At 46.9% G+C, this 26,714-nt stretch overlaps 1 protein-coding gene across 1 annotated transcript in view; it reads right to left on the reverse strand.

Moving 5' to 3' along the window:
* arrdc1b (arrestin domain containing 1b) overlaps positions 1-26,714 on the reverse strand; it is a 148,835-nt gene that overhangs the window by 33,729 nt on the left and 88,392 nt on the right. The window contains exon 4 of the mRNA XM_069936058.1: positions 7,228-7,382. Within this exon, the coding sequence (XP_069792159.1) occupies positions 7,228-7,382 (155 nt within the window). The remainder of the gene's footprint in view (positions 1-7,227; positions 7,383-26,714) is intronic.

Genomic DNA, 26,714 nt, shown 5'->3' on the forward strand with positions numbered 1-26,714 from the left:
TAGTAAGTTAAAGTTTGATCCTTGTTTTTGAGTTTAAAGATAATTAAAAGTAACTTTTGTTTAAGTAACCATTTGTCTTGGTGAATATCTGTTGCTGCTGGGTTTAGGGATCCTCTGGGCTCGTAACATTGTTCTGTTGTTTAAAAAAGGCTCCAAAAATAACCCTGGAAATTATACGCTAGTGAGCTTGACAGCAGCCATACGTAAATTATTGGAAGATGTTCTAAAAGATCAGATATACAATTATTTGGATGGCTGGAAACAGATTAGGGATAGTCAACATGGCTTTATGCATGGTAAGTTGTGTTTAACCAATCTTATAAAGTTTGTCTAGAAGGTTACCAGGAAAGTTGATAAAGGAAAGGCTGTAAATGTTGACTACATGGACTTTAGTAAGGCCTTTAACAAGGTCCCACATTGGAGGTTAGTCAAGAAGGTTCAGACACTAGGTATTCATAGTGAAGTAGTGAAATGGAATCAACAATGGCAGGATGGGAGAAGCCGAGAGTAGTGATGGATAATTGCTTCTCAGATTGTGGGGTGCCTCAGGGATCAGTGGTGGGATCATTGTTGTTTGTCATCTATATCAATGAGCTGGAAAATGTGGAAAACTTAATCAGCAAGTTTGCAGATAACACTAAAAGATTGGAGGTGTTGTGGACAGCGAAGAAAGTTTTCAAAGCTTGCAGAGGAGTCTGGACTTGCTGGAAAAATGTGCAGAAAAATGGTTGGATAGAATTAATGCAGTCAAGTGTGAGGTGTTGGATTTTGAAAAGACAAACCAAGAAAAGACATACATGGTGAATGGTAGGGCACTGAGGAGTGCAGAAGATCAGAGATCAGGGAATACAGATACACAATTCCCTGAAAGTCAAGTCAGAGGTGGATAGGGTTAGTATTCAATAAATGAAGGGTTTCTTTGCTCTCTGGCTGGGGAGAAGATGTTATCCCAGCTAAATCCAAAGTCGTCAGCCACTGTTGGTATTTAATAAATGGGTTACTGCTTTGCAGTTTTTTTTGTTGGGGGGGGGGGGTTAAGGGTTTTTTTTTCTGAGTGAGTTGTATAAGATTGGGTGCCATTATATAGATTGTAATGAGTAATTTAAACTTTGCAACTTTTAATGTTAAGGGGTTAAATCATCCAATAAAGAGGAAACGTGTTTTAGATTATATTAAGAAATTAAAAGTAGATATAGAATTTTTGCAAGAAACTCATTTAACAGAAAAAGAACATTCAAAATTAAAAAGAGATTGGGTTGGACATGTAATTTCGTCTTCATTTAATTCTAAAGCTGGGGTGGCGATTTTAGTTAATAAAAAAATATCTTTTGCGGTAGATTCTTTTTTTTGCAAATGCGGGAAGAGTTTTAATTGTTAATTGTAAATTTTTTTCTGTAAGTTGGACTTTAATGAATGTTTATGCACCAAATGAAGATGATGAGGCTTTTATTTCAGAGGCATTTTTAAATCTGAATCAGTCAAATGGGAATGTATTGGTGGGAGGGGATTTTAATTGTTGTTTGGACCCACTGTTGGGACAAATCTCCAAAAATTGTTAGAAAGTCTAAGATGGCGAAAAGATTGCTTGAAATGATAAATGATTTTAATTTATTGGAAATTTGGAGGAAATTAAATCCAACTGAAAAAGATTATTCATTTTATTCAGCTTGACATAATTCTAGAATAGATTTTTTTTGATTTCTGCACATTTACAAGGTAGATTTAACTTGGCAGAATATAAAAGCAGACTATTGTCAGATCATTCATTATTGTTAATTAGATGTTTAGGTACTGAACGGGAGGCAGGTAACTGGGTGACTGTTAGGAGAGAGAAGGGTAATAGACAGACAGTGCAGAGCACCCTGCAGCTGTTCCACTCAACCATAAGTAGACTGTTTTGGATGTTATTGGGGAGACAATCTACTAGGGACAAGGCGTGGTGGTCACATCTTTGGTGCAGACTCTGGCCCATCAGCTCAGAAGGGAAGGGGGGAGAAGAGGAGAGCAATGGTAATTGGGGCCTCGTTGATTAGGCGAGTGGATAAAAGATTCTGTGAACAAGATCGAGGCTCCCGGATGATATGTTGCTTCCCAGGTGCCAGGGTCAGGGATATCTCTGATGGAGTTCACAGCATTCTGCCTACTTATCTGCTCCTTAATGACAGCTATTTTGGGACCTATAGCCTACTCCTAATATAGTGATTGATCCCTTCCTCTTTCTAACTTCCACCCACACCAACTCAATAGACACTTCCTCCACAGTGTCCTTCCTTTCTGTAACTGTGATACTATCCCTGACCAATATTGCTGCTCACCTCCCCTCTTTTACCTCCCATCCCATCCCCTTTAAAACATCTGGCACCTGCAACAGCCAATCCGCTCCTTGCAACAGCCAAGTCTTTGTAACGGCCACAACATCATAATTTAAAGTACTAATCCATGCTCTTAATTCATCTCCTTTATTCCAAGACTCTTTGATTAGAAATAAACATTTCAAACCCTCAAACTAACATTTACACTTTATATGCCAGTCCTACCTCACAAATCCTCAACACATTGCATCATCTTTTCCATCTTCTGCCCTATTCTTTGCCCTCACATTCTGGTTCCCATCTCCCTGCCAAACTAGTTTAAAATAGTTTGGCATGCAAGATTATGAGAGGCTGAGATATGCTCCTTTTTCCTAGGGTAACAATAACAAATACCAGAGAACATCGGTTTAAGGCAGTAGTTCTCAATCTTTTTCTTTCCACTCACATCACCTTAAGTAATCCCTTACAGAACACCTATGGCATACTTTGCTATTGTGTTTCTACTGTACGTTACACCTAAACTGGAGGGTACCAATATCCTCACATGGAGGATTGCTGCAACTTGTGAGAGTTTAAATGAGCGTGGCAGGAGTGGGAACCAATGCAGTAAGTCTGCAAGTGGAGCAATTGAGGGCAAGGCAGAGGTTAGGTCAAATCTGAAAGGGCCGGTAGGGCTAGGCTATCGAACATGGTAGGACATCTGGGCTGAACTGTTTAGTGCTGAACATTAGCAAAACTAAGGAAATGATTGCCAACTTCATGAAGGGGAAACCTAGAAAACACAAACCAGTCCTCATTGAGGCGTTAGCAGTGGAGAGGGTAAGAAATTTCAAATTCCTAGGTGTCAACATCTCTGATGACCTAACATGTCAATGCAATCATAAAGAAGGCATGCCAGTGGTTATATTTTGTTACAAGATTTGGTATGTCACCAAAGACTCTTGCAAATTTTTTACAAGTGTACGTGGAGAGTTTTCTAACTGGTTGGATCACTGTCTGGTACGAGCTGCCCAAGTACAGGACAGCAAAAGGCTACAGAGAGTTGTGAACGGAGCCAGCGCCATACGAGCTTAGTCTTCACCCTATTAAGGACATCTACAAGAGGCAGTGTCTCAAGAAAGCAGCTTCTATTCTCAAGGACCCTCACCATTCAAGCCATACTCTTTTCTCACTGCTACCATCAGGAAGGAAGTACCGGACGGAGCCTGACGACGAATACCCAAAGGTACTAAAGTAGCTTTGTCCCCTCCACCATCAGATATCGGAATGGACAATGAGACCACAGTCATTACCTAATCTCTCTCTTTTGTTTTTCACTAATTTGTTTTTAAATCTTGTATTTGTAGACCCCTAATTTATAGTAATTTTGCACCTGTAGGGCACAACATTTTACTGCTGCTGCAAAACAACACATTTCATGACACGTGCCTAATTCTGATTATTTAAATACCCACTATTACAGGATAGATCGAAGAACTCAATGGATTAGTGCATGAAGCTATGATGTAGCCATTACAGAGACTTTGTTGAGAGAGGGGCAGGACTGGCAGTTGAACATTTGTTGAACAGTTGCAGGGTTTTGATGTTTCTGACACAATGGAGAACAATGTATTCAGAGTGGAGGTTTATGGCCAGTGGTGTTCCTTAGGGATATGTATTTTGATAAAAATATGGGTGAGCTGGATTGTTTAAATCATAAAATTTAGTGAAATTGTGGAAAAAGAGGAAGGTCTTCAAAGAGCAAGACATAGATCAGTTGGAGCTTTGGGTGGTGAAGTGACATGATGGAGTTTAACCTGCACAATTGTGAAGTCAAATGTAAAAGAACAGCAGGACCCTGAGGAGCACTGACATTCATGGCTCCCTGAAAGTAGCAACACAAATAGGTTGGGTGTCAAAGAAGGCGGATGGTATACTGGCCTTTATTGGTTGAAACATAAAAGCATAAAAGTTGGGTCAAGTTGAAGCATTACAAACTTTGGCTCGGCCACATTTGAAGTACTGTGTGCAGTTTTAGTTGCAGCATTACAGAAGGCACGTGGGGGCTTTGGAGAGGGTGCAGAAGAGATTCACCAGGGTGTGGAGCAAACAATGAGAAGCAGGAGAGACTAGCAGGTCAGGCAGCATCCACGGAGAGAAAAGCTCTCAGCTATTTGGGTTAGGACGATTTGTCGAGACTAATGTAGGAAGGGATGATAGCAAGGCGGGTAAAGAACAATAGCAATAGCCGGGGAGGGAAAAAGCAGTGATAGGGTATTGGACAAAAGGTGGGAGAGGTCAAGAGTTGGTGGTGGAAAGGGGTGGTTTAAAGAGAAAAATTAAAAAGTGAGTGGGTATAATCTACTGAGACTATCCACTGATGGAATATCCTCGAAACTACTGAAGACAGAAATGATGGAACGTGATTAAGTAGGCTGGAGGGCAGTTCACTGGAGGATAATAGGTTAAAGGTAGGTGGGGTGTAAAGTGAGGAACGAATGGCCTCCTCCATATCAGTGAGTTCAACGTGGCCTCCTCGAAACACAGGTTAGGCAATAGCTTCGCGGAACACCTGCGCTCTGTGTGTTTAATCCCGTTTCTAAATATGTTAACTCCCCAAACCATTCTTACAGTGACGTGTCTATCCTCAGCCTTGTTTAACATCAATGTCAAGGTGAAGCCAAATGTAGACTAAGGAACATTATGGAAAATATACCTATGTACTATTCATTATGTATTCATTAATCCATAACTATGTAACAATTTACAATGTACTTCAACTACATTGTTTATGGAAAATATTAATGTAATTAAGTAACAGCCATAGTGTGTAGAAAAGTTGGCTGACTCCAAAGTCTGCTAACTTTAAAACACAAAGAGGGGAAATATCTTCATCCCTAAAGTTACACAAAAATGCTAACTTTAAAAGCATAAGTCCAGAGAGAAAACATCAAAGTCATACATTCAAATCTAAGAAAATAATAGTGGTTACAGGCACCAGGAGAATAACCAATCAAACAGGATGAGATCAGGGAAGTAACAGGAGATCAAATAGGAGAAGTTAGACAGGACAAGGTAGGGAAAGTGATTTATTCTGAAACAGGCCAGTTATAAGAAGTGAGGCGCAAGGAGAAATGATAAGAGTATAATGACCAAGAAACGAACCCATGATGAGCTAAATGGTACGAAACATCAAAATCGAACATTAATAAGTAACTGAAAATCTGTATTAAAAAAGGGCAGTGTCTCATAGCAACAGGCATTTCAGAGTCCAGGCTTCGATTTGTCTCAGCTTTTATATGCAAATAAAGACTTAAACTTTTCTAAAGAATTCTCCGCACTTCCTGATCCATTTTTGCACATCAAAAAACCACAATACATCACGTTTCCATTGGACAGCTTTGAGCCTAAAAGTATGACCATTTTTCTAAGTACATTTTTTTTCTCATTTTACGTAACACCACTCTACTGTTTCCATCTCTTCTTTACTCCTGTACTCTTTTCTCCCTTTTTCTCTCTAACTTACCCCCACTTGTCGGCAGGTTCAAAAACAGCAATAAGGAAGCATACAGGAGGGAGGTAGATCAAGTCGTTGAATGGTGTAACAACAACAACCTTGTGCTTAACATCAGCAAAACCAAGGAGATGATTGTGGGCTTCAGGATCTGTCCTGGAGCCCCCATATTGATGCAACCACAGAAAAGGCTTGCCAGCGGTTATAACTTGCGAGGTGTCTGAGGAGATTCGGTATGTCACTGAAGACACACGTAAACTTCTATAGGTGCACAGTGGAGAGCATTCTGGCTGATTACATTCTTGCTTGGTATGGAGGCACTAACTCTCAGGACAACAATGAACTCCAGATAAATTCGGCCTGCAACATCACAGGCTCCAGAATTCACTCCACTGAGGACATCTACTACCATTGGGAAAAGATGAGCACTCAACAGCATAAGGACAGCTTCTTCTCCACTGCCATTAGATTCTAGACACTGCCTTACTTTTTGTGGACTATTATTTACATTTTTTTTAGTCATAATGTTGTAAGATGGTTTATAATATGAACGTTTTCACTCTGTCGCTGCTGCAAAACAACAAATTTCAGGACTTGTTCATGACAATAAATTCTGATTCTGACTTCCCAATAGTTTCTCCCTCTATCTGTCTCTTCACTTCTCACACTTTCTGTCTCATCACCTCTGGGCCCCTCCCCCAGCTTCTCTCGATAAAGGCTTCCAACCCAAACTGATTGATCGCCTTGATTCATGGATGGAATTCTTTTTCTGCTCTGTTCTTGGTCTGCGCAGAGGGAGATGGCACGTGAGTGGAAGTGGGAGAAATGGAGGAGATTTGGAAAAGGGTTTATCAATGGAAAATAGGGGGAATCCACATTCAATTACAGTTAGGCAGTAACTACATCACCAGTGATTTGGACCAGGGTTTGAACGCCACAGTCTCTGTAAGGAGTTTGTATGTTCTCCCTGCGACTGTGTGCATTTTCTCCAGGGGCTCCAGTTTCCTCCCACTGTTCAAAACGTACCGGGGTGTAGGTTAATTGGGTGTAAATTGGGCGGTGTGCCAAATGCTGTATGTCTAAATTTTAAAATTTAGGAAGGAGAGCATAAAAATACAGATGACTTTGGAAAAAATTAAATTCCATATCTATTTTTAATCCAGCTATTTCTAGTTAAGATTAATCGACACTCTAGCAATTAACAAATGAAAATAATGCTTTTTAAAATCATTTTAAGGCTTTGTTTCTTGTCATTTAATTTAAAAATAATCATCAATGGTCACATCTATAACATTTATTGACAGTTCATGCTAAAGCCTTGCACTGTATGCAATAATAGTTGCAGGAATAAAAATTATTTTGATTTATCACAGTATAAATTAAATGCAATTGACATGACCACATAACTGATAGTCAATTTACCTCAATATCATTGATCTCATTCAGATTGAGCAGGTTAAGAATGTAAAACGTCTTCTCAGCTTTATAATCTTTAGAGAATCGTGTAGTTTCTATTGTAGCTTTGATACGATAACTTATCTTCCCAAAGAGACCTTCAAATGAAGTAGGAATTGTTGCTTTGAAAGAAAAGAATCAAAAATTAAATGGATGTAATTAGGCTTTTTGTCACCACAATTATGACAATCCTTTTCAATTTATAGGAACATAAAAACATTTCTAAATGAGCTTGTACACAGTGACACAAAAAATATATCTTTTGCAGCAATCTTCAACTGGATTACTTTCTATTCAGTCAGATGTTTCTGGAAACTTTCACCAGAGGAAATTTTACTGAGTGACATTTTGTCTCAAGACAGCAAACATACCAGCTCATCTGGTTCATCAAGTGTCTGCTGGCTCTCAGAATAATCCCATCAAGCCCATTCTCCCAAGACCACAAGAAACTGCCGCTGTGAACACAGCTCAGACTATCAAATAAACCAATCTCTCCTCTGTCCGCTCCGACTACCAGTAGACCTTTGCTGCATAAAGGAGTTCCTGCTGAAGGACGATCCCATCCTGGTCACACTCTCCTCTCTTCCCTTCCATCAAGCTGAAGATGCACTTGTTTGAAAAGAACAGGTTCGTTCCTGATTTTATCAGACTCTTTAATCTAACTTCCATGAGTAAAAGACAGATTACTCTGTCTGATTAATTTCTATTTTCTCTTCATTTAAATGTTTAATTGCACAGGGCAGAGAAAGGCTACAGTTGTGAACTTGGCCAGTGCCATCATGGGCATCAGTCTTCACTCCATAAAGCATGTCTACAAGAGGTGGTGCCTCCAACCTCAAGGACCCTCACCACCTGGGCCATACCCTCTTCTCACTGCTACAAGCAGGAACGAGGTACAGGAGCCTGCAGACAAATACCCAATGGTCCAAAAACAACTTGTTTCCCCCTCTGCCATCAGACATCAGATTTCTGAATGGACAATGCCACAGACACGACTTTCTCTACTTTTGCACCAATTTATTTTCTAAAATGCAATTCACAGCAATATTTGCACCTGTAATGCTGCCCCAAAACAACTAATTTCACGACAGTTTTAAGACAATAAATTCGGATTCTAATAAATTCTCTAACAGAATACTACACTTTTATGTGACACTATGCCCTGGACTTTTGATTTTATTCTTGCACCCCCTGTCTTACTCTGCAGAGGCCGACTTGCCAGGATAGCAGGAGAATCAGCGTTTTTCGCTGTATCTCAGCACACTGCAATAAACAATTCAATTCAATTTCCCTCCAATCTCCGCTATCTCAGATGTCCATCAACTCCATTCTGATTCTTACACCACAATGGAGGCCATTTACAACAACCAGACAGTATATTAATGGGATGTGGGAGGAAACCAGAGAATCCTGGAAAACCCACACAACCAAGAGACAGCAGCAACCCCTCTTGGTACAGACAAGAGCATAATGGGGCCATTTCAGCCTCTTGTCCATTCTGCCACTCCATCACTGACTGACTTGGGACATTGAATTCAAAACCAGTTTAAGGTTCATGAACTAGTCTAATGCTTTTTACAGATAAAATGTTTGCAACTGGAGTATCAGCTTTGTACCCTAGTTAGAGTGCTACATAGTTTGATCTGGAAAGTCACATTCATTTTTTTTGGAAATACTAATAAACTATCTTACTGGAAGAAGAGGTCAGTAATGGAATGGAGGCAATGCCCTGATGTTTCAGAGAGATTGAACATGATTGGCAAAAGATAGGAAAGGGTTGAGCATTATCATTATCAAGTCAATTTTTTCAGGTGGTGAGGGTTTGGAATACAGTGCCTGCAGGATTGGTGGGCGCAGACTCAGCCGTGGCGTACAAAAGTGAAATAGAGGGTGGAGGTTAATTAAACGTGGTTAAAAACATAATGTAAACAGCAAGACCCGCAGGAGCACTAATGTTCAGAGGAGTTTTGGGGTGTACTCATAGCTACATCAAAATGTCAACACAAGTATTTAGGGTGGTAAACAGTGCATACAGCAGGCTTATCATATGAAGTATTGAGTGTAAAAGTTGGCAAGTCATGCCCTCGTTGTAGAAAAGATTGAGAGGCCACATTTTTGAATGGTGCAGTTCTGGTTATCGCATTTTATGAAAAATGTGGAGGCTTCAGAGATGCTGCAGGAGAGGTTCGCCAGGACGTTGCATGGATTAGAGAATATTGCCTGTAAGGACACACTTGGATGGTTTTCACTGCAGCATCAGAGGCTGAGGGGGGATGATAGAATTATATCAAATTCTGATAGGCAGAGACAAAGTAGAAAGAGTCTTTCATCAGGGTGGTAAGGTCACATATTAGGGGGCACAAGTTTAGGGTGACAGGGAGAAAGTTTAAGCACGATATGGAAGGCAATTTTTTTTTAAACAAAGATAGCAGTGGGTGCCTGGGATGAATCACCAGGGCAGGTGGTGGAAGCATATATGATAGCAACGTTTAAGAGCCCCGAGACAGACCACATGAAGAATGATGGGATGGAGAGAGACAGACCACATGCAGATGATGGGATGGAGAGAGACAGACCACATGCAGGATGATGGGATGGAGAGAGACAGACTACATGCAGGATGATGGAATGGAGAGAGACAGACCACATGCAGGATGATGGGATGGAGAGAGATAGACCACATGCAGGATGGTGGGATGGAGAGAGACAGACCACATGAAGAATGATGGGATGGAGAGAGACAGACCACATGCAGGATGATGGGATTAGAGAGACAGACCACATGAAGAATGATAGGCTGGAGAGAGACAGACCACATGCAGGATGATGGGATGGAGAGAGACAGACCACATGCAGGATGATGGGAATGGAGAGAGACAGACTACATGCAGGATGATGGGATGGAGAGAGACAGGCCAAATACAGGATGATGGGATGGAGAGAGACAGACCACATGCAGGATGATGGGATGGAGAGAGACAGACCACATGCAGGATGATGGGATGGAGAGAGACAGACCACATGCAGGATGATGGGAATGGAGAGAGACAGACTACATGCAGGATGATGGGATGGAGAGAGACAGAACAAATGCAGGATGATGGGATGGAGAGAGACAGACAACATGCAGGATGATGGGATGGAGAGAGACAGACCACATGTAGGATGATGGGGAGAGAGACAGACCACATGCAGGATGATGGGATGGAGAGAGACAGACCACATGTAGGATGATGGGGAGAGAGACAGACCACATGCAGGATGATGGGATGGAGAGAGACAGACCAAATACAGGATGATGGGATGGAGATAGACAGACCACATGCAGGATAATGGGATGGAGAGAGACAGACCACATGCAGGATGATGGGATGGAGAGAGACAGACCAAATGCAGGATGATGGGATGGAGAGGGACAGACCACATGCAGGATGATGGGGAGAGAGACAGACCACATGCAGGATGATGGGATGGAGAGAGACAGACCAAATGCAGGATGATGGGTAGGAGAGAGACAGACCACATGCAGGATGATGGGATGGAGAGAGACAGACCACTTGCAGGATGATGGGAATGGAGAGAGACAGACCACATGCAGGATGATGGGATGGAGAGAGACAGACCACATGCAGGATGATGGGATGGAGAGAGACAGACCACATGCAGGATGATGGGATGGAGAGAGACAGACCAAATGCAGGATGATGGGATGGAGATAGACAGACCACATGCAGGATAATGGGATGGAGAGAGACAGACCACATGCAGGATGATGGGATGGAGAGAGACAGACCAAATGCAGGATGATGGGATGGAGAGGGACAGACCACATGCAGGATGATGGGATGGAGAGAGACAGACCACATGCAGGATGATGGGATGGAGAGAGACAGACCACTTGCAGGATGATGGGATGGAGAGAGACAGACCACATGCAGGATGATGGGATGGAGAGAGACAGACCACATGCAGGATGATGGGATGGAGAGAGACAGACCACATGCAGGATGATGGGATGGAGAGAGACAGACCACATGAAGAATGATGGGATGGAGAGAGACAGACCACATGCGGGATGATGGGATGGAGAGAGACAGACCACATGCAGGATGATGGGATGGAGAGAGACAGACCACATGCAGGATGATGGGATGGAGAGAGACAGACCACATGCAGGATGATGGGATGGAGAGAGACAGAACACTTGCAGGATGATGGGATGGAGAGAGACAGACCACATGCAGGATGATGGGATGGAGAGAGACAGACCACATGCAGGATGATGGGATGGAGAGAGACAGACCACATGAAGAATGATGGGATGGAGAGAGATAGACCACATGCAGGTTGATGGGATGGAGAGAGACAGACCACATGCAGGATGATGGGATGGAGAGAGACAGACCACATGAAGAATGATGGGATGGAGAGAGACAGACCACATGAAGAATGATGGGATGGAGAGAGACAGACCACATGCAGGATGATGGGATGGAGAGAGACAGACCACATGAAGAATGATGGGATGGAGAGAGACAGACCACATGCAGGATGATGGGATGGAGAGAGACAGACCACATGAAGATTGATGGGATGGAGAGAGACAGACCACATGCAGGATGATGGGATGGAAAGAGACAGACCACATGAAGAATGATGGGATGGAGAGAGACAGAACACATGCAGGATGATGGGATGGAGAGAGACAGACCACATGAAGAATGATGGGATGGAGAGAGACAGAACACATGCAGGATGATGGGATGGAGAGAGACAGACCACATGCAGGATGATGGGATGGAGAGAGATAGACCAAATGCAGGATGATGGGATGGAGAGGGACAGACCACATGCAGGATGATGGGATGGAGAGAGACAGACCACATGCAGGATGATGGGATGGAGAGAGACAGACCACTTGCAGGATGATGGGGAGGTACAGACCACATGCAGGATGATGGGTTGGAGAGAGATAGACCACATGCAGGATGGTGGGATGGAGAGAGACAGACCACATGAAGAATGATGGGATGGAGAGAGACAGACCACATGCAGGATGATGGGATTAGAGAGACAGACCACATGAAGAATGATGGGTTGGAGAGAGACAGACCACATGCAGGATGATGGGATGGAGAGAGACAGACCACATGCAGGATGATGGGAATGGAGAGAGACAGACTACATGCAGGATGATGGGATGGAGAGAGACAGGCCAAATACAGGATGATGGGATGGAGAGAGACAGATCACATGCAGGATGATGGGATGGAGAGAGACAGACCACATGCAGGATAATGGGATGGAGAGAGACAGACCACATGCAGGATGATGGGAATGGAGAGAGACAGACTACATGCAGGATGATGGGATGGCGAGAGACAGACCAAATGCAGGATGATGGGATGGAGAGAGACAGACCACATGAAGGATGATGGGATGGAGAAAGACAGACCACATGTAGGATGATGGGGAGAAATACAGACCACATGCAGGATGATGGGATGGAGAGAGACCGACCAAATGTAGGATGATGGGGAGAGAGACAGACCACATGCAGGATGATGGGATGGAGAGAGACAGACCAAATGCAGGATGATGGGATGGAGATAGACAGACCACATGCAGGATAATGGGATGGAGAGAGACAGACCACATGCAGGATGATGGGATGGAGAGAGACAGACCAAATGCAGGATGATGGGATGGAGAGGGACAGACCACATGCAGGATGATGGGGAGAGAGACAGACCACATGCAGGATGATGGGATGGAGAGAGACAGACCAAATGCAGGATGATGGGTAGGAGAGAGACAGACCACATGCAGGATGATGGGATGGAGAGAGACAGACCACTTGCAGGATGATGGGAATGGAGAGAGACAGACCACATGAAGAATGATGGGATGGAGAGAGACAGACCACATGCAGGATGATGGGATGGAGAGAGACAGACCACATGCAGGATGATGGGATGGAGAGAGACAGACCAAATGCAGGATGATGGGATGGAGATAGACAGACCACATGCAGGATAATGGGATGGAGAGAGACAGACCACATGCAGGATGATGGGATGGAGAGAGACAGACCAAATGCAGGATGATGGGATGGAGAGGGACAGACCACATGCAGGATGATGGGATGGAGAGAGACAGACCACATGCAGGATGATGGGATGGAGAGAGACAGACCACTTGCAGGATGATGGGATGGAGAGAGACAGACCACATGCAGGATGATGGGATGGAGAGAGACAGACCACATGCAGGATGATGGGATGGAGAGAGACAGACCACATGCAGGATGATGGGATGGAGAGAGACAGACCACATGAAGAATGATGGGATAGAGAGAGACAGACCACATGCAGGATGATGGGATGGAGAGAGACAGACCACATGCAGGATGATGGGATGGAGAGAGACAGACCACATGCAGGATGATGGGATGGAGAGAGACAGACCACATGCAGGATGATGGGATGGAGAGAGACTGACCACTTGCAGGATGATGGGATGGAGAGAGACAGACCACATGCAGGATGATGAGATGGAGAGAGACAGACCACATGCAGGATGATGGGATGGAGAGAGACAGACCACATGAAGAATGATGGGATGGAGAGAGACAGACCACATGCAGGATGATGGGATGGAGAGAGACAGACCAAATGCAGTATGATGGGATGGAGAGAGGCAGACCACATGCAGGATGATGGGATGGAGAGAGACAGACCACATGCAGGATGATGGGATGGAGAGAGACAGACCAATTGCAGGATGATGGGATGGAGAGAGACAGACCACATGCAGGATGATGGGATGGAGAGAGACAGACCACATGCAGGATGATGGGATGGAGAGAGACAGACCACATGCAGGATGATGGGATGGAGAGAGACAGACCACATGAAGAATGATGGGATGGAGAGAGACAGACCACATGCAGGATGATGGGATGGAGAGAGACAGACCACATGCAGGATGATGGGATGGAGAGAGATAGACCACATGCAGGATGATGGGATGGAGAGAGACAGACCACATGCAGGATGATGGGATGGAGAGAGACAGACCACTTGCAGGATGATGGGATGGAGACAGACCACATGCAGGATGATGGGATGGAGAGAGACAGACCACATGCAGGATGATGGGATGGAGAGAGACAGACCACATGAAGAATGATGGGATGGGGAGAGACAGACCACATGCAGGATGATGGGATGGAGAGAGACAGACCACATGCAGGATGATGGGATGGAGAGAGACAGACCACATGAAGAATGATGGGATGGAGAGAGACAGACCACATGAAGAATGATGGGATGGAGAGAGACAGACCACATGCAGGATGATGGGATGGAGAGAGACAGACCACATGAAGAATGATGGGATCGAGAGAGACAGACCACATGCAGGATGATGGGATGGAGAGAGACAGACCACATGAAGAATGATGGGATGGAGAGAGACAGACCACATGCAGGATGATGGGATGGAGAGAGACAGACCACATGCAGGATGATGGGATGGAGAGAGACAGACCACATGAAGAATGATGGGATGGAGAGAGACAGACCACATGAAGAATGATGGGATGGAGAGAGACAGACCACATGCAGGATGATGGGATGGAGAGAGACAGACCACATGAAGAATGATGGGATGGAGAGAGACAGACCACATGCAGGATGATGGGATGGAAAGAGACAGACCACATGAAGAATGATGGGATGGAGAGAGACAGAACACATGCAGGATGATGGGATGGAGAGAGACAGACCACATGAAGAATGATGGGATGGAGAGAGACAGAACACATGCAGGATGATGGGATGGAGAGAGACAGACCACATGCAGGATGATGGGAATGGAGAGAGACAGACCACATGCAGGATGATAGGATGGAAAGAGACAGACCACATGCAGGATGATGATATGGAGAGAGACAGACCACATGCAGGATGATGGGATGGAGAGAGACAGACCACATGCAGGATAATGGGATGGAGAGAGACAGACCACATGCAGGATGATGGGAATGGAGAGAGACAGACCACATGCAGGATAATGGGATGGAGAGAGACAGACCACATGCAGGATGATGGGAATGGAGAGAGACAGACTACATGCAGGATGATGGGATGGAGAGAGACAGACCAAATGCAGGATGATGGGATGGTGAGAGACAGACCACATGCAGGATGATGGAATGGAGAGAGACAGACCACATGTAGGATGATGGGGAGAGATACAGACCACATGCAGGATGATGGGATGGAGAGAGACAGACCACATGTAGGATGATGGGGAGAGAGACAGACCACATGCAGGATGATGGGATGGAGAGAGACAGACCAAATGCAGGATGATGGGATGGAGATAGACAGACCACATGCAGGATAATGGGATGGAGAGAGACAGACCACATGCAGGATGATGGGATGGAGAGAGACAGACCAAATGCAGGATGATGGGATGGAGAGGGACAGACCACATGCAGGATGATGGGATGGAGAGAGACAGACCACATGCAGGATGATGGGATGGAGAGAGACAGACCACTTGCAGGATGATGGGATGGAGAGAGACAGACCACATGCAGGATGATGGGATGGAGAGAGACAGACCACATGCAGGATGATGGGATGGAGAGAGACAGACCACATGCAGGATGATGGGATGGAGAGAGACTGACCACATGAAGAATGATGGGATAGAGAGACACAGACCACATGCAGGATGATGGGATGGAGAGAGACAGACCACATGCAGGATGATGGGATGGAGAGAGACAGACCACATGCAGGATGATGGGATGGAGAGAGACAGACCACATGCAGGATGATGGGATGGAGAGAGACAGACAACTTGCAGGATGATGGGATGGAGAGAGACAGACCACATGCTGGATGATGGGATGGAGAGAGACAGACCACATGCAGGATGATGGGATGGAGAGAGACAGACCACATGAAGAATGATGGGATGGAGAGAGACAGACCACATGCAGGATGATGGGATGGAGAGAGACAGACCACATGCAGGATGATGGGATGGAGAGAGACAGACCACATGAAGAATGATGGGATGGAGAGAGACAGACCACATGAAGAATGATGGGAAGGAGAGAGACAGACCACATGCAGGATGATGGGATGGAGAGAGACAGACCACATGAAGAATGATGGGATGGAGAGAGACAGACCACATGCAGGATGATGGGATGGAGAGAGACAGACCACATGAAGAATGATGGGATGGAGAGAGACAGACCACATGCAGGATGATGGGATGGAAAGAGACAGACCACATGAAGAATGATGGGATGGAGAGAGACAGAACACATGCAGGATGATGGGATGGAGAGAGACAGACCACATGAAGAATGATGGGATGGAGAGAGATAGAACACATGCAGGATGATGGGATGGAGAGAGACAGACCACATGCAGGATGATGGGAATGGAGAGAGACAGACCACATGCAGGATGATAGGATGGAAAGAGACAGACCACATGCAGGATGATGGGATGGAGAGAGACAGACCAAATGCAGGATGATGGGATGGAGAGAGACAGACCACATGCAGGATGATTGAATGGAAAGAGATGACGACATGAAGAATGATGGGATGGAGAGAGACAGACCACATGCAGGATGATGGGATGGAGAGAGACAGACCACTTGAAGAATGATGGGATGGAGAGGGACAGACCACATGTAGAATGATGGGATGGAGAGAGACAGACCACATGCAGGATGATGGGATGGAGAGAGACAGACCAAATGCAGTATGATGGGATGGAGAGAGACAGACCACATGCAGGATGATGGGATGGAGAGAGACAGACCACATGCAGGATGATGGGATGGAGAGAGACAGACCACTTGCAGGATGATGGGATGGAGAGAGACAGACCACATGCAGGATGATGGGATGGAGAGAGACAGACTACATGCAGGATGATGGGATGGAGAGAGACAGACCACATGCAGGATGATGGGATGGAGAGAGACAGACCACATGAAGAATAATGGGATGGAGAGAGACAGACCACATGCAGGATGATGGGATGGAGAGAGACAGACCACATGCAGGATGATGGGATGGAGAGAGATAGACCACATGCAGGGTGATGGGATGGAGAGAGACAGACCACATGCAGGATGATGGGATGGAGAGAGACAGACCACTTGCAGGATGATGGGATGGAGACAGACCACATGCAGGATGATGGGATGGAGAGAGACAGACCACATGCAGGATGATGGGATGGAGAGAGACAGACCACATGAAGAATGATGGGATGGAGAGAGACCGACCACATGCAGGATGATGGGATGGAGAGAGACAGACCACATGCAGGATGATGGGATGGAGAGAGACAGACCACATGAAGAATGATGGGATGGAGAGAGACAGACCACATGAAGAATGATGGGATGGAGAGAGACAGACCACATGCAGGATGATGGGATGGAGAGAGACAGACCACATGAAGAATGATGGGATCGAGAGAGACAGACCACATGCAGGATGATGGGATGGAGAGAGACAGACCACATGAAGAATGATGGGATGGAGAGAGACAGACCACATGCAGGATGATGGGATGGAGAGAGACAGACCACATGCAGGATGATGGGAATGAGAGAGACAGACCACATGAAGAATGATGGGATGGAGAGAGACAGACCACATGAAGAATGATGGGATGGAGAGAGACAGACCACATGCAGGATGATGGGATGGAGAGAGACAGACCACATGAAGAATGATGGGATGGAGAGAGACAGACCACATGCAGGATGATGGGATGGAGAGAGACAGACCACATGAAGAATGATGGGATGGAGAGAGACAGACCACATGCAGGATGATGGGATGGAAAGAGACAGACCACATGAAGAATGATGGGATGGAGAGAGACAGAACACATGCAGGATGATGGGATGGAGAGAGACAGACCACATGAAGAATGATGGGATGGAGAGAGACAGAACACATGCAGGATGATGGGATGGAGAGAGACAGACCACATGCAGGATGATGGGAATGGAGAGAGACAGACCACATGCAGGATGATAGGATGGAAAGAGACAGACCACATGCAGGATGATGGTATGGAGAGAGACAGACCAAATGCAGGATGATGGGATGGAGAGAGACAGACCACATGCAGGATGATGGGATGGAAAGAGATGATGACATGAAGAATGATGGGATGGAGAGAGACAGACCACATGCAGGATGATGGGATGGAGAGAGACAGACCACATGCAGGATGATGGGATGGAGAGAGACAGACCACATGCAGGATGATGGGATGGAGAGAGACAGACCACATGCAGGATGATGGGATGGAGAGAGACAGACCACATGCAGGATGATGGGATGGAGAGAGACAGACCACATGAAGAATGATGGGATGGAGAGAGACAGACCACATGCAGGATGATGGGATGGAGAGAGACAGACCACATGCAGGATGATGGGATGGAGAGAGATAGACCACATGCAGGATGATGGGATGGAGAGAGACAGACCACATGCAGGATGATGGGATGGAGAGAGACAGACCACTTGCAGGATGATGGGATGGAGACAGACCACATGCAGGATGATGGGATGGAGAGAGACAGACCACATGCAGGATGATGGGATGGAGAGAGACAGACCACATGAAGAATGATGGGATGGGGAGAGACAGACCACATGCAGGATGATGGGATGGAGAGAGACAGACCACATGCAGGATGATGGGATGGAGAGAGACAGACCACATGAAGAATGATGGGATGGAGAGAGACAGACCACATGAAGAATGATGGGATGGAGAGAGACAGACCACATGCAGGATGATGGGATGGAGAGAGACAGACCACATGAAGAATGATGGGATCGAGAGAGACAGACCACATGCAGGATGATGGGATGGAGAGAGACAGACCACATGAAGAATGATGGGATGGAGAGAGACAGACCACATGCAGGATGATGGGATGGAGAGAGACAGACCACATGCAGGATGATGGGATGGAGAGAGACAGACCACATGAAGAATGATGGGATGGAGAGAGACAGACCACATGAAGAATGATGGGATGGAGAGAGACAGACCACATGCAGGATGATGGGATGGAGAGAGACAGACCACATGAAGAATGATGGGATGGAGAGAGACAGACCACATGCAGGATGATGGGATGGAAAGAGACAGACCACATGAAGAATGATGGGATGGAGAGAGACAGAACACATGCAGGATGATGGGATGGAGAGAGACAGACCACATGAAGAATGATGGGATGGAGAGAGACAGAACACATGCAGGATGATGGGATGGAGAGAGACAGACCACATGCAGGATGATGGGAATGGAGAGAGACAGACCACATGCAGGATGATAGGATGGAAAGAGACAGACCACATGCAGGATGATGATATGGAGAGAGACAGACCACATGCAGGATGATGGGATGGAGAGAGACAGACCACATGCAGGATAATGGGATGGAGAGAGACAGACCACATGCAGGATGATGGGAATGGAGAGAGACAGACCACATGCAGGATAATGGGATGGAGAGAGACAGACCACATGCAGGATGATGGGAATGGAGAGAGACAGACTACATGCAGGATGATGGGATGGAGAGAGACAGACCAAATGCAGGATGATGGGATGGTGAGAGACAGACCACATGCAGGATGATGGGATGGAGAGAGACAGACCACATGTAGGATGATGGGGAGAGATACAGACCACATGCAGGATGATGGGATGGAGAGAGACAGACCACATGTAGGATGATGGGGAGAGAGACAGACCACATGCAGGATGATGGGATGGAGAGAGACAGACCAAATGCAGGATGATGGGATGGAGATAGACAGACCACATGCAGGATAATGGGATGGAGAGAGACAGACCACATGCAGGATGATGGGATGGAGAGAGACAGACCAAATGCAGGATGATGGGATGGAGAGGGACAGACCACATGCAGGATGATGGGATGGAGAGAGACAGACCACATGCAGGATGATGGGATGGAGAGAGACAGACCACTTGCAGGATGATGGGATGGAGAGAGACAGACCACATGCAGGATGATGGGATGGAGAGAGACAGACCACATGCAGGATGATGGGATGGAGAGAGACAGACCACATGCAGGATGATGGGATGGAGAGAGACTGACCACATGAAGAATGATGGGACAGAGAGACACAGACCACATGCAGGATGATGGGATGGAGAGAGACAGACCACATGCAGGATGATGGGATGGAGAGAGACAGACCACATGCAGGATGATGGGATGGAGAGAGACAGACCACATGCAGGATGATGGGATGGAGAGAGACAGACCACTTGCAGGATGATGGGATGGAGAGAGACAGACCACATGCTGGATGATGGGATGGAGAGAGACAGACCACATGCAGGATGATGGGATGGAGAGAGACAGACCACATGAAGAATGATGGGATGGAGAGAGACAGACCAAATGCAGGATGATGGGATGGAGAGAGACAGACCACATGCAGGATGATGGGATGGAGAGAGACAGACCACATGAAGAATGATGGGATGGAGAGAGACAGACCACATGAAGAATGATGGGAAGGAGAGAGACAGACCACATGCAGGATGATGGGATGGAGAGAGACAGACCACATGAAGAATGATGGGATGGAGAGAGACAGACCACATGCAGGATGATGGGATGGAGAGAGACAGACCACATGAAGAATGATGGGATGGAGAGAGACAGACCACATGCAGGATGATGGGATGGAAAGAGACAGACCACATGAAGAATGATGGGATGGAGAGAGACAGAACACATGCAGGATGATGGGATGGAGAGAGACAGACCACATGAAGAATGATGGGATGGAGAGAGATAGAACACATGCAGGATGATGGGATGGAGAGAGACAGACCACATGCAGGATGATGGGAATGGAGAGAGACAGACCACATGCAGGATGATAGGATGGAAAGAGACAGACCACATGCAGGATGATGGGATGGAGAGAGACAGACCAAATGCAGGATGATGGGATGGAGAGAGACAGACCACATGCAGGATGATTGAATGGAAAGAGATGACGACATGAAGAATGATGGGATGGAGAGAGACAGACCACATGCAGGATGATGGGATGGAGAGAGACAGACCACTTGAAGAATGATGGGATGGAGAGGGACAGACCACATGTAGAATGATGGGATGGAGAGAGACAGACCACATGCAGGATGATGGGATGGAGAGAGACAGACCAAATGCAGTATGATGGGATGGAGAGAGACAGACCACATGCAGGATGATGGGATGGAGAGAGACAGACCACATGCAGGATGATGGGATGGAGAGAGACAGACCACTTGCAGGATGATGGGATGGAGAGAGACAGACCACATGCAGGATGATGGGATGGAGAGAGACAGACCACATGCAGGATGATGGGATGGAGAGAGACAGACCACATGCAGGATGATGGGATGGAGAGAGACAGACCACATGAAGAATGATGGGATGGAGAGAGACAGACCACATGCAGGATGATGGGATGGAGAGAGACAGACCACATGCAGGATGATGGGATGGAGAGAGATAGACCACATGCAGGGTGATGGGATGGAGAGAGACAGACCACATGCAGGATGATGGGATGGAGAGAGACAGACCACTTGCAGGATGATGGGATGGAGACACACCACATGCAGGATGATGGGATGGAGAGAGACAGACCACATGCAGGATGATGGGATGGAGAGAGACAGACCACATGAAGAATGATGGGATGGAGAGAGACAGACCACATGCAGGATGATGGGATGGAGAGAGACAGACCACATGCAGGATGATGGGATGGAGAGAGACAGACCACATGAAGAATGATGGGATGGAGAGAGACAGACCACATGAAGAATGATGGGATGGAGAGAGACAGACCACATGCAGGATGATGGGATGGAGAGAGACAGACCACATGAAGAATGATGGGATGGAGAGAGACAGAACACATGCAGGATGATGGGATGGAGAGAGACAGACCACATGAAGAATGATGGGATGGAGAGAGACAGAACACATGCAGGATGATGGGATGGATAGAGACAGACCACATGCAGGATGATGGGATGGAGAGAGACAGACCACATGCAGGATGATGAAATGGAGAGAGACAGACCACATGCAGGATGATGGGGAGGTACAGACCACATGCAGGATGATGGGATAGAGAGAGATAGACCACATGCAGGATGGTGGGATGGAGAGAGACAGACCACATGAAGAATGATGGGATGGAGAGAGACAGACCACATGCAGGATGATGGGATTAGAGAGACAGACCACATGAAGAATGATGGGTTGGAGAGAGACAGACCACATGCAGGATGATGGGATGGAGAGAGACAGACCACATGCAGGATGATGGGAATGGAGAGAGACAGACTACATGCAGGATGATGGGATGGAGAGAGACAGGCCAAATACAGGATGATGGGATGGAGAGAGACAGATCACATGCAGGATGATGGGATGGAGAGAGACAGACCACATGCAGGATAATGGGATGGAGAGAGACAGACCACATGCAGGATGATGGGAATGGAGAGAGACAGACTACATGCAGGATGATGGGATGGCGAGAGACAGACCAAATGCAGGATGATGGGATGGAGAGAGACAGACCACATGAAGGATGATAGGATGGAGAAAGACAGACCACATGTAGGATGATGGGGAGAAATACAGACCACATGCAGGATGATGGGATGGAGAGAGACCGACCAAATGTAGGATGATGGGGAGAGAGACAGACCACATGCAGGATGATGGGATGGAGAGAGACAGACCAAATGCAGGATGATGGGATGGAGATAGACAGACCACATGCAGGATAATGGGATGGAGAGAGACAGACCACATGCAGGATGATGGGATGGAGAGAGACAGACCAAATGCAGGATGATGGGATGGAGAGGGACAGACCACATGCAGGATGATGGGGAGAGAGACAGACCACATGCAGGATGATGGGATGGAGAGAGACAGACCAAATGCAGGATGATGGGTAGGAGAGAGACAGACCACATGCAGGATGATGGGATGGAGAGAGACAGACCACTTGCAGGATGATGGGAATGGAGAGAGACAGACCACATGAAGAATGATGGGATGGAGAGAGACAGACCACATGCAGGATGATGGGATGGAGAGAGACAGACCACATGCAGGATGATGGGATGGAGAGAGACAGACCAAATGCAGGATGATGGGATGGAGATAGACAGACCACATGCAGGATAATGGGATGGAGAGAGACAGACCACATGCAGGATGATGGGATGGAGAGAGACAGACCAAATGCAGGATGATGGGATGGAGAGGGACAGACCACATGCAGGATGATGGGATGGAGAGAGACAGACCACATGCAGGATGATGGGATGGAGAGAGACAGACCACTTGCAGGATGATGGGATGGAGAGAGACAGACCACATGCAGGATGATGGGATGGAGAGAGACAGACCACATGCAGGATGATGGGATGGAGAGAGACAGACCACATGCAGGATGATGGGATGGAGAGAGACAGACCACATGAAGAATGATGGGATAGAGAGAGACAGACCACATGCAGGATGATGGGATGGAGAGAGACAGACCACATGCAGGATGATGGGATGGAGAGAGACAGACCACATGCAGGATGATGGGATGGAGAGAGACAGACCACATGCAGGATGATGGGATGGAGAGAGACTGACCACTTGCAGGATGATGGGATGGAGAGAGACAGACCACATGCAGGATGATGAGATGGAGAGAGACAGACCACATGCAGGATGATGGGATGGAGAGAGACAGACCACATGAAGAATGATGGGATGGAGAGAGACAGACCACATGCAGGATGATGGGATGGAGAGAGACAGACCAAATGCAGTATGATGGGATGGAGAGAGGCAGACCACATGCAGGATGATGGGATGGAGAGAGACAGACCACATGCAGGATGATGGGATGGAGAGAGACAGACCAATTGCAGGATGATGGGATGGAGAGAGACAGACCACATGCAGGATGATGGGATGGAGAGAGACAGACCACATGCAGGATGATGGGATGGAGAGAGACAGACCACATGCAGGATGATGGGATGGAGAGAGACAGACCACATGAAGAATGATGGGATGGAGAGAGACAGACCACATGCAGGATGATGGGATGGAGAGAGACAGACCACATGCAGGATGATGGGATGGAGAGAGATAGACCACATGCAGGATGATGGGATGGAGAGAGACAGACCACATGCAGGATGATGGGATGGAGAGAGACAGACCACTTGCAGGATGATGGGATGGAGACAGACCACATGCAGGATGATGGGATGGAGAGAGACAGACCACATGCAGGATGATGGGATGGAGAGAGACAGACCACATGAAGAATGATGGGATGGGGAGAGACAGACCACATGCAGGATGATGGGATGGAGAGAGACAGACCACATGCAGGATGATGGGATGGAGAGAGACAGACCACATGAAGAATGATGGGATGGAGAGAGACAGACCACATGAAGAATGATGGGATGGAGAGAGACAGACCACATGCAGGATGATGGGATGGAGAGAGACAGACCACATGAAGAATGATGGGATCGAGAGAGACAGACCACATGCAGGATGATGGGATGGAGAGAGACAGACCACATGAAGAATGATGGGATGGAGAGAGACAGACCACATGCAGGATGATGGGATGGAGAGAGACAGACCACATGCAGGATGATGGGATGGAGAGAGACAGACCACATGAAGAATGATGGGATGGAGAGAGACAGACCACATGAAGAATGATGGGATGGAGAGAGACAGACCACATGCAGGATGATGGGATGGAGAGAGACAGACCACATGAAGAATGATGGGATGGAGAGAGACAGACCACATGCAGGATGATGGGATGGAAAGAGACAGACCACATGAAGAATGATGGGATGGAGAGAGACAGAACACATGCAGGATGATGGGATGGAGAGAGACAGACCACATGAAGAATGATGGGATGGAGAGAGACAGAACACATGCAGGATGATGGGATGGAGAGAGACAGACCACATGCAGGATGATGGGAATGGAGAGAGACAGACCACATGCAGGATGATAGGATGGAAAGAGACAGACCACATGCAGGATGATGATATGGAGAGAGACAGACCACATGCAGGATGATGGGATGGAGAGAGACAGACCACATGCAGGATAATGGGATGGAGAGAGACAGACCACATGCAGGATGATGGGAATGGAGAGAGACAGACCACATGCAGGATAATGGGATGGAGAGAGACAGACCACATGCAGGATGATGGGAATGGAGAGAGACAGACTACATGCAGGATGATGGGATGGAGAGAGACAGACCAAATGCAGGATGATGGGATGGTGAGAGACAGACCACATGCAGGATGATGGGATGGAGAGAGACAGACCACATGTAGGATGATGGGGAGAGATACAGACCACATGCAGGATGATGGGATGGAGAGAGACAGACCACATGCAGGATGATGGGATGGAGAGAGACAGACCACTTGCAGGATGATGGGATGGAGAGAGACAGACCACATGCAGGATGATGGGATGGAGAGAGACAGACCACATGCAGGATGATGGGATGGAGAGAGACAGACCACATGCAGGATGATGGGATGGAGAGAGACTGACCACATGAAGAATGATGGGATAGAGAGACACAGACCACATGCAGGATGATGGGATGGAGAGAGACAGACCACATGCAGGATGATGGGATGGAGAGAGACAGACCACATGCAGGATGATGGGATGGAGAGAGACAGACCACATGCAGGATGATGGGATGGAGAGAGACAGACAACTTGCAGGATGATGGGATGGAGAGAGACAGACCACATGCTGGATGATGGGATGGAGAGAGACAGACCACATGCAGGATGATGGGATGGAGAGAGACAGACCACATGAAGAATGATGGGATGGAGAGAGACAGACCACATGCAGGATGATGGGATGGAGAGAGACAGACCACATGCAGGATGATGGGATGGAGAGAGACAGACCACATGAAGAATGATGGGATGGAGAGAGACAGACCACATGAAGAATGATGGGAAGGAGAGAGACAGACCACATGCAGGATGATGGGATGGAGAGAGACAGACCACATGAAGAATGATGGGATGGAGAGAGACAGACCACATGCAGGATGATGGGATGGAGAGAGACAGACCACATGAAGAATGATGGGATGGAGAGAGACAGACCACATGCAGGATGATGGGATGGAAAGAGACAGACCACATGAAGAATGATGGGATGGAGAGAGACAGAACACATGCAGGATGATGGGATGGAGAGAGACAGACCAC

This window comes from Narcine bancroftii, chromosome 1 (assembly GCF_036971445.1).
Source record: "Narcine bancroftii isolate sNarBan1 chromosome 1, sNarBan1.hap1, whole genome shotgun sequence".
Classification (NCBI taxonomy): domain Eukaryota; kingdom Metazoa; phylum Chordata; class Chondrichthyes; order Torpediniformes; family Narcinidae; genus Narcine; species Narcine bancroftii.